Below are 11,024 nucleotides of genomic sequence, written 5' to 3'. Positions count from 1 at the left end.
GTTAGAATGTGATAAGTAAGTAGAAAAAAGTTATTTGCATTACCTTTACAGTCAGGTACAGTTAGGTTTACAAAGTTTGTCCCTGTGGATAATATGAAGTTAAGTTCTGTATTTTCTCCGATAGGTACATATATCTTTTTTGTGCTTTATATACGGAACATGTAACAGTGATCGTTCAAGATTATAGGGTAATGTATTTTTTATATCTGTTGTAGACAGATGTAAATGGATGATGTTGTCGTCAGTAAAAAAGGAAATTGGTTGGTTATAGGTGGAAGGCAGCCAGCAACCAGGGAGGTATAATACCAGTGAGTACTCCCTCTCAGGGTATCTGGAGAGGTAGTTACAGCTGCGTAGTGAGCCAGAACTTCATTGGTTGTTAAGCTGTGCTCCTCTGACCCAGGTAGCTGTCTTTTCTTTCTGCCCTACCCACACTTGGACTACAGGCATTCTGTCCACAAACATACAATCTCTCCTTATCATATGTAACACTTGACAAAACACTTAATTCACACAACTTATTCTTTGTAACCCTACATTTTCTTGCAGAGCACTATGTGCTAGCCCTGCCTTTTGGCAAAATGGTTGGAGCAGTAGATAGTACCATTAGGTAGAAACATTTAGGCTGGAGCGTTATGTAAAAACAGTAGGTAGAAGCAGTAAATTAGGGGTAGGAGCCTCATCAAGTGCTGCACTAGAGTTACTTGCTGCTGGTGGCATGTTAGAGTGAGGCACTTAAGGCTAAGAAAAGGCACTGAGTTCCCTTGTTATAGAAACTTTTGCCATGGCCATCCCCTTGAGGGAGTTCCAGTTGGGAACAGGCAACTATGTATAACAAATGAAATATATATATATTATATTATACTTAGTCGCTGTCTCCCGCGTTAGCAAGGTAGTGCAAGGAAACAGCCAAAAGAATGGCCCAACCCACCCACATAAACTTGTATATACTTAAACACCCACACAAGCCCATATACATACCTATACATTTCAACGTATACATACACAGACACATACATATATATAAACATGTACATATTCATACTTGCTGCCCTCATCCATTCCTGTCGCCATCCCACCACACATGAAATAGCACCCCCCCCCCCCCATGTGAGTTAGTGCTAAGAAAAGGCAACAAAGGCCACATTCGTTCGCACTCAGTATCTAGCTGTCATGTGTAATGCACCGAAACCACAGCTCCCTTCCCACATCCTGCGAGATAGTGTCAGGAAACAGACAAAGAATGGCCCATCCACTTATATACACATATATACATAAACTTCTATACACAGACATATATATATATACACATGTACATATTCATACTTGCTTGCCTTCATCCATTCCTGTTGCTACCCTGCCACACAGGAAATAGCGTTGCTACCCCCTGCTTCAGCGAGGTAGTGCCAGGAAAACAGAAAAAGAAAAGCCACATTCGTTCACACTCGGTCTCTAGCTGTCATGTGTAATGTACCGAAACCACATCTACCTATCCACATCCAGGCCTCACAGACCTTTCGATGGTTTACCCCAGATGCTTCCCATGCCCTGGTTAAGTCAATTGACAGCACATTGACCCCGGTGTACCACATTGTTCCAATTCATTTTATTCCTTGCACACCAGTCACCCTATTGTAAGTTTAGGCCCCGATCGCTCAAAATATTTTCCACTCCATCCTTTCATCTCCAATTAGGTCTCCCGCTTCTTATTCCCTTCACCTCTGACACATATATCCTCTTTGTCAGTCTTTTTTTCCTGAGGGCTAAGTATATGAGACAGAAACTAGAAGGTTTATGCACTAATCCTCACCATGTAAGTGGGAAATGTGTACAAGATGATAGAAAATGAGAAATGCATACATGCCAAACTAAACAGTAATGGAATGTATCTTGAAGATTCAACTGGGATTAACAAAATACAAAGTGGAGTGCAATTTTATTTGGCTTTGATTATGAAAAATTATAATACAAAGACTGTAGCACATTATTCCTCTGAAGCTGGATATATATATATATATATATATATATATATATATATATATATATATATATATATATATATATATATATATGTATTATCCCTGGGAATAGGGGAGAAAGAATACTTCTCACGTAATCCCTGTGTGTCGTAGAAGGCGACTAAAAGGGAAGGGAGCGGGGAGGCTGGAAATCCTCCCCTCTCGTTTTTTAATTTTCCAAAAGAAGGAACAGAGAAGGGGGCCAGGTGAGGATATTCCCTCAAAGGCTCAGTCCTCTGTTCTTAACGCTACCTTGCTAACGCGGGAAATGGCGAATAGTAAGAAAATAAATATATATATATATATATATATATATATATATATATATATATATATATATATATATTCATATGAGTCCACGGGGAAAATGAAACACGGTAAGTTCCCAAGTGCACTTTCGTGTAATAATCACGAGAGAAATATAACAGTCAGTAATATACATCAAAGAGACGAAGCTAGGGCATCATTTGGTAAACATGCGATTTTCCAAGACAGACAACGAGCATTCATAAACTTATCATTTTACAAATTTTATCAACAATAAGTTATCTAATTTGTGTACACCATCACTAATATTAAGATTATAATTCTTTAAGTATTTAATGATAGAAGATTCAATGATATCTCTCGCGGTAATAGAGTTAGTTAATAACTGAGATGGCATTACTCCAGTCAATACAGTGATCATAGTTTTTAACGTGATTAAACAAGGCATTTGATTCTTGTCCCATTCTAATACAACTGATTTCTTTGCTAACTAAAGGAATTTATCAATAAATCCCTTAAGTTAGCAAAGAAATCATTTTATAGAGTCAAGCCCATACCTCCCATTGAAACCAAGAATCTTTTAGTTCTCCCTTTTAATAATAATTTTACTTTACTTCCCATGTTGCTTAAATCCTTTAATGTAAATGTTGCCTTCAGCAACAATAATACTATAAAGAATATCTTAATCAGGAATTCACCAAAAAATTCTCCTGGATGCATCTATAAAGTGCCATGTAGAAATTGTGATAAATTTTATGTTGGGCAGATTGGTAAGGATTTTTTTGTTAGACTTAAGCAACATAAATATAGTATATGAACGGGACAAGAATCAAATGCCTTGTTTAATCACGTTAAAAACTATGATCATTGTATTGACTGGAGTAATGCCATCTCAGTTATTAACTCTAAAACTCTATTACCATGTGAAATATCACTGAATCTTCTATTATTAAATACACAAAGAATTATAATCTTAATATTAGTGATGGTCTATACATATTAGATAACTTTATTGTTGATAAAATTTGTAAAATGACAAGTTTATGAATGCTTGTCTGTCTTGGACAATTGCATGCTTACCAAATGGCGTCCTGGCTTTGTCTCTTCGATGTATATCAATTGACTGTTGTATTTCTCTCATGTCTCCCCTGATGATGTGATTACTACACGAAAGTGCACTTGGGAACTTATCGTGTTTCATTTTCCCTGTGGACTCATAGGAATATCTTGATCACGAGCAAAATTGTGATCCTTTCCAATATATATATATTGTTTATGGATGGGGTTGTTAGGGAGGTGAATGCAAGAGTTTTGGAAAGAGGGGCAAGTATGAAGTCTGTTGGGGATGAGAGAGCTTGGGAAGTGAGTCAGTTGTTGTATGTTGATAACAGCGCTGGTGGCTGATTCATGTGAGAAACTGCAGAAGCTGGTGACTGAGTTTGGAAAAGTGTGTGGAAGAAGAAAGTTAAGAGTAAATGTGAATAAGAGCAAGGTTATTAGGTACAGTAGGGTTGAGGGTCAAGTCAATTGGGAGGTGAGTTTGAATGGAGAAAAACTGGAGGAAGTGAAGTGTTTTAGATATCTGGGAGTGGATCTGGCAGTGGATGGAACCATGGAAGCGGAAGTGGATCATAGGGTGGGGGAGGGGGCAAAAATCCTGGGGGCCTTGAAGAATGTGTGGAAGTCCTGGGGGCCTTGAAGAATGTGTGGAAGTCGAGAACATTATCTCGGAAAGCAAAAATGGGTATGTTTGAAGGAATAGTGGTTCCAACAATGTTGTATGGTTGCGAGGTGTGGGCTATGGATAGAGTTGTGCGCAGGAGGATGGATGTGCTGGAAATGAGATGTTTGAGGACAATGTGTGGTGTGAGGTGGTTTGATGGAGTAAGTAACGTAAGGGTAAGAGAGATGTGTGGAAATAAAAAGAGCGTGGTTGAGAGAGCAGAAGAGGGTGTTTTGAAATGGTTTGGGCACATGGAGAGAATGAGTGAGGAAAGATTGACCAAGAGGATATATGTGTCGGAGGTGGAGGGAATGAGGAGAAGTGGGAGACCAAATTGGAGGTGGAAAGATGGAGTGAAAAAGATTTTGTGTGATCGGGGCCTGAACATGCAGGAGGGTGAAAGGAGGGCAAGGAATAGAGTGAATTGGAACGATGTGGTATACCGGGGTTGACGTGCTGTCAGTGGATTGAAGCAGGGCATGTGAAGCGTCTGGGGTAAACCATGGAAAGCTGTGTAGGTATGTATATTTGCGTGTGTGGACGTATGTATATACATGTGTATGGGGGGGGGTTGGGCCATTTCTTTCGTCTGTTTCCTTGCGCTACCTCACAAACGCGGGAGACAGCGACAAAGTATAAAAAAAAAAAAAAAAAAAAAAAAAAAAAAAAAAAAATTTTCATACTATTCGCCGTTTCCCGCATCAGCGAGGTAGCGTTAAGAACAGAGGACTGGGCCTCTGAGGAAACATCCTCATCCAGCCCCCTTCTCTGTTCCTTCCTATGGAAAAAAAAAAAAAAAAAAAGAAAGAAAAGGCAGAGGGGAGGATTTCCAGCCCCCTGCTCCCTTCCCTTTTAGTCGCCTTCTACGACACGCAGGGAATACGTGGGAAGTATTCTTTCTCCCCTATCCCCAGGGATATATATATATATATATATATATATATTAGTATGGCCGGAACTTTCTGGAAGCTCTCATCATGCTTATCCTCTTCTTGTCCTCTTCAAATTTCTTTCGAAGCTGTGCAAGATCTAAGCAACAAAAAACAAAAAAAAATTCCATGAATGTAAATGATTATTGAAATTACATCTAATTAATAAGTATCTTGGCAATATGACTCAACTACATCATATTCCATTCCCCACTAAAGTTATCGTCCTGGATACTACCATGGAATGTATGAAAAAAAAAAAATTACGTGAAAAAATGGAGTCCAGAGTGATCAGATGATTAGGATGCATATAAAAGGACATCACGTTACAGCATGATCAATTCTGAAGTACTACTTTAATATGAACTTATGAAATAATAAATCAATATACCATACACGTGAATTAAATAAGTAAGCTACTTTATGGGAAGACAAAAATTACTTTTCATACTTACGATCCATTTTGGTTTGTCTGCGTTGAAAGGTATAGAAATTAACCAATTCTTTATTCTTCTTCTTTCTTTTACTCTTCTTGTTTTTTAATTCATCAATCTTTTTCAGCTGAGGCTTTTTCTTCTTCCTGAAGATATTTTTTTATGAGCAAACTCAAAAAGAAGCAATGAGCAATCTCAAAGTACATTTTCCTTAGTTTCTTCAATTGGCCTGCCATCACAGAGCATTAATAGTGCAAAGCTGAGGGAAATTCAGTGTACTTAAAATATCAGGCAAGCTCAAAAGTCAGTATAAAAGCAATACTTAAATTCTGAAAGTGAGCTGACCCCAACTTTTCATGTAAGATTTGAAAGCTGAAGAATGATACAATATGTGCTAAAAACAAAAGAAAATTAAGCACACTACATTAGTACTGACCCTGATGTAACTGTTACCCAGCCTTCATCATCAGGCTCCTGCTTGGCAGCTGCTCGCTCTTGTTCACACTTGTTGTCATACTCTGACATCAAGGACTTAATTTCACCACTCAGGGCTGTTCTGCTCACAAATTCTTTATTATATTCCTGCTGCCATTCTGGAGAATTGTACAGCTATGATCAGAAATAAAAAAGGGAAACTTTTAAAGTAAAAAGAAGTTATTTTGGGATGGGAAACTGGTGAAGGCCACTGTAATCAGTGTTATGCATTATGGAAGTCTGGAGAATTAAATTTTTCTGTCGAGGGAAATTACATAAAAGTCAGATAGAATATACAGGTATAGGGTAGTGTGTGAAGAAGAGATTCATAATAAATATGCACCTGAAGAATTATTCCAACTGTGAAAGCTGATTTCTAAAATGGCATACACTCAGAAATACATTAGACACGGCTTTATTTCAGCCATTGACATGAAAATGCATTTGCTTGAAATACTGTTGTAATTAGGTATGCTACTTGTCTAGATGTAATACTATACACAATTTTCCCATTCAAATAATAAAGCACAACACAATATTTCTTTTAAGTTTCTGGCTTTGTCCATAACCTGACATGACCTTCTCCCTGAAACCATGTGGTCCTTCGATTGGTAGCTTCTCTTCAGGAAGTTATCCATTTGCCTTTTCAGTACCTTACAGACCACATTTGTAAGGGAAAACATTCTGTAGGTAAGCGCCTCCTCTTGGTATTCTTTCTTACAGTCACATCTGACATTTGCCCTCATCCACTCCCTTAAAAATCCACCTTTCTTCTAATAACTAGAGCATTTCAAGTAGTGTACACCTAAATTACAGTAAGATATACTGCATTAATGATTAAAACAGAAGAAAATGGAGGGTGCATTAATTTCAAGTGTAATCTTGGAAGATGCAGTCGTAACAAATGGGCTAGAAAATAATTACAGAAAACTTGATACTCACTCTGCATTCCTGTTAAAACTGGATGTTCCTTTGTGGATAACACTAGGACTGTTGATGGTGGTACAGACATAGCTTTCTTAATGGCAGAGGAATGTTTAAATACAACATATGCCACTTTGAAGCCCTGAGGAGAATGAAGTTTTAATGAAGAAAGCTAACTCTGACCATGTGAAAAGTGTTTTCAAACTTAAACCTCTCAACTGTCCTTCTTTTAGTTTTTTGTGGGCTGTTGAATTAACCTACATGAACACACACTGACTTATACCACCACAGTCACACTTAATGGATGCAATAGGTGACTATATTGTATAGCCACTCAGAATAATCTACATAAAATCAATAATGTATTCACTGGCAAAATCATAACCACCTCAAACAACTATCCACAAAGTTACGTCTCAAAACCCTTTCACCTAGCTACCCCACCACCAGTCTAGAACCCTGAAAGGAGGGCAAGTAAGCATTCTATCTTAAAAATATAAGTTTTGAAAATTAGTTTTTTTTTTCTAAATGGTGTCCCACAGAGCATGAGATTCTTTGGAAAATTCTCTAGAAAAAAAGTTAGGACCTTCCAACTCTCAATGTTTATGATGAAGTCCTGGCTTTCCCAATCCATCACTTTCTACCTGACCATGGTTGCAGGAGCTTGTATGTTTTGGACCTGCCTTTGGTCAAACAGAGACCATGATATTCTACATTAGGAGGAAACCTGCTTTAAGGTGCAAGCATACATGATTCAGTGATTTAACCAGACATATTTTCTAAATCTGCTGTATCCCACTACCACTTTGGTGACATCAATTTGATTAAGAGGGAAGATATAAAACAAGTAATGGTAACTACATACTATACTAAATACAGACTTTCTTGACATCCATCTATGTTTGTATAAATTTTTACACATATTGTGGAGTCCCTGTAATGTGTTGTTATAATCATGTTCATCCGGAATCTTTCCATGTGTAAGACACTTACAAAAACAGGAACCATGCTGGAAAAGTGTGGGTATTTTTCTTGTTCGGGTGGACTTGATGATGGCTTTTTATGGAAATACACATTCTCTACCTTCCCAAATTCTGCAAATAGCCTTTGGAATGCATCCTGGAAATGAACATAAAGTATGCAAATTACTCAGGCTATTCTGTTTGCAAAGGGGACACTGTAATACCTCAATACATAAATTACATGAATATGCAGTATATTAAAATGAACTTTCATATGGTTTAACAGTAATGATGGCCAGTATATTAACTTATCTCTACCCAATGAAGGTAAAGGAATAAACAGCAGAATTTTTCCTATGATCTATCAGATTGCCTTAAAAGCTAATTTCATTAATTCTGAAATAAAAGTATCAATGTAATAAGTGTCAGGGCATAGTGACAGTACTATGTGCATTTCACAGGAGATGCAGCTTCTGCCTTTTGGATGAACAGGTTTGGCTACGTATTATTTGCTATGTAATTATTATCTATTTGTACAGTACAGGGAAGGAGTTTTACACTCATAAAGCACCATCTCTTGAGCTTCAAATGTATTTGACAAGATCCACAAGTGTCAGGTCAAAAGCATCTTTGCTATACCAGGTTGTGACTTCTGAAAACAAACCATAACAATAAAGTGATTCTGAATCTCACTAACTTTTCCTTTCTGATCCTGAAAATTTAAGTATTTCAGGTTGTTAGAAAATGTATTTCACTCTAAATATTCATATAACAAAAAAATCACTGAAGTATATTTTGTCCACTATTTTCACTCTAAGAATGTGTAAAGGTTCTGTAGACATTTCAGCACAATATGCTAAAAAGTGCAGGAGAGGTGCATGAGTATCAAATGAGTTGCCACTGGACATTTTAATGCTTATTTTAAGTACACAAAAAATTACTAACTAATTACTATTATCATTCATCTTCTATCATAAATATTTTTGTCTTATAATGCAGTGATTCATTAATTTTCTTATCACAACAGCAAAACTAAAAATTTGTAGAATCACTAGCAGCACCAATCAGATGCAGATGAAATGTTGTTAAGGTCTAGCAGGTGCTGGCAACAATGCCTCTATTTTTGCTTGAAAACCTGTAGCCTCCTCTTGGTCAACTTTAAATGATGAAGAGGAGGAGCCTATGAACATAAAATCACTTCACAGAATCAAAAGAAAGATCATCATTGTCAAATACTTCAGGATCATCTGCCTGGTTCTCAAAATCTTATTAGGAGCCACTCAGTTTCCCTCTTAGAAAACTCATCAAGAAGTGTTCTTATTGGCATGGCTGTAAAATGACTGACTGTGGGGAGAAATTATCATGCACTACCCCATCAGCCACCAACTAGGCTTGACAGATGGCACAAACCTTGTGAAATATCCGTCAAGAGGTGCTGATCAGCTTTTATCATGTGCTTTTATTATGCTAAAGACAATGATCATATCCATGCAAATATATCCTAAATATTCTAATATTTCATTGTACATATCTTTAACTCATTCGTCATGGCTATCCTATTTATGTGACACATAAGCCATAAACCCTAAAACTTTATGTCAGATGGCTCATTAGGCATGGAAGTCTTAAGAAGATTTTATATTGATTCGTAATGAGAAAGTTAAGACTTAGATGTAAAATAAGGGTGTAACTTCCTTTATTTTGAAATGAACCACACAGGGAGGTAACCTCGTTAAGCCTGCCAGAGTAAACGGGTTGAAAATGATGTTCGATAAAAGCTGAAAAACATTCCAATTACCCTACAGTTTTAATTGCTTTTGGAGAAAGAACCATACGGCTTTAAAGAGTGTTCCATTTCTTCTTCAAATGACTTACCTTCGTGCAGTATGGTGGTACATTCACAATAAACAACGTGCGGTCAGGTGGTTTGCTTTTATTATAAAACCGTACTGAGTGTTTTTTCCATAGCAGCTGGTGAACCCCTTTACTCTCCTCACTGAATCTGAGTCCCACAACTGGAAAAGATGTAATAAGAAAGAATTTTTTTTGAAAAATTAAATGAGAGTTACTACAACACATCTAACACTGAGAAAACAAATTATAAACCTGGTACTAAAGAAAATATGTACCAAAGAAATTCAAGAAGTAAGCCATATCAATGCTAGTACAATTTTACCATTAATCTTAACTGCTAAAGATATTACATGAAATTTTAAGGGATCTGTATGAATTTTAAAAGTTTTTCCTCCACTTCTACATAAATTATTACATTGTTCCTGTTCCTTATATCTCACCCTACTGTCACTTACTACTGTGGGATGAAAAAAGAAATGCCCTCAGTCATGTAGTCTAAATCAGTGTGTTTGAGATTATGGAATATACTGTGCCTTGTTAAGATTTGAAAATTCATTGTGCTTGAGATTAGGTATCGTTGGAATTATGGAATTTTCAGTGACAAAACAAGATCCACAGATGTCTAAATATCGTGTGTTTTCTTTAATTAACACTGATTCTAAATGTTGATTGTAATGGCAAACCTTAACCAAAATCATTTAATGGTATATCACTTCAAAACCGAGTTGGAAAGGCAGATGATGAGTACCCATAATCTGGCTTTAGCATCTGTCCGAATACACTCTCAGCAGCATATATTTTGGGCCAAATTCATGTTTCTAGTTCAGTTGATTCATGCATAGAATCAGCCAACCTTTTCTGTCTTAAGGTTTCACTAAATCGAGAATAAACAATTTACACACGTTCATCAACGTAAATATCACCAAAAAGAACAGTTTGGCCAATAGGGTCATCATCTATGTGAATTATACGGAAAAGAATCGCAGAATTCCTAAAATTCCTCTGCTGAGAACCATAATCCTGAGGGTTAAACTTATCTAAAAGTACTTATTGCTGGTTAAGTGACTATATAAATACCTTGGAACCCATACACGCTGCTTACTGTATCGATAGCCATGTTTGTTTACATCTGAGATGTAAGGTTTCAAGTTCATATGAAAAATAGTAAGAATGCTGAATGAATAATGATCAACAAGTATACACTAAGAAATAAAAATTGCTAAATTTCATAAAGTAGAACTTTTCAGAATATATGAAGGAAACCCCCAGAATATTTACTGATGATGTTTTGTGTTGCCCAAATTGTCCTTTACCTTATCTTTGATATATTCAGTACTTACCCCATGCCTTATAAATTTAAGAATTTACTCATTTAAAGATAAAGATATGATGTTACGCACATTTTTCCGATGGTAATGCTAAGGAATAGATAAGAAAAA

General features: G+C 36.6%; 1 protein-coding gene across 1 annotated transcript; it reads right to left on the bottom strand.

Moving 5' to 3' along the window:
- Positions 1 to 3,933: 3,933 nt before the first annotated feature.
- LOC139759842 (ribosomal RNA-processing protein 7 homolog A-like) lies at positions 3,934 to 10,768 on the bottom strand. The gene is made up of 7 exons (XM_071682344.1): positions 10,663 to 10,768; positions 9,607 to 9,746; positions 7,763 to 7,888; positions 6,788 to 6,911; positions 5,808 to 5,964; positions 5,393 to 5,517; positions 3,934 to 5,037 (listed from the first exon to the last, which is right to left on the bottom strand). Exons 1-7 carry the CDS (start codon positions 10,700 to 10,702, stop codon positions 4,952 to 4,954), a joined length of 798 nt encoding a protein of 265 aa, XP_071538445.1. The 5' UTR covers positions 10,703 to 10,768; the 3' UTR covers positions 3,934 to 4,951.
- Positions 10,769 to 11,024: the final 256 nt, after the last annotated feature.

Source organism: Panulirus ornatus, chromosome 34 (assembly GCF_036320965.1).
Source record: "Panulirus ornatus isolate Po-2019 chromosome 34, ASM3632096v1, whole genome shotgun sequence".
NCBI classification, from domain to species: domain Eukaryota; kingdom Metazoa; phylum Arthropoda; class Malacostraca; order Decapoda; family Palinuridae; genus Panulirus; species Panulirus ornatus.
The sequence above is the reverse complement of the archived record's forward strand: the minus strand, read 5'-3'. Positions and strand labels throughout refer to the sequence as shown.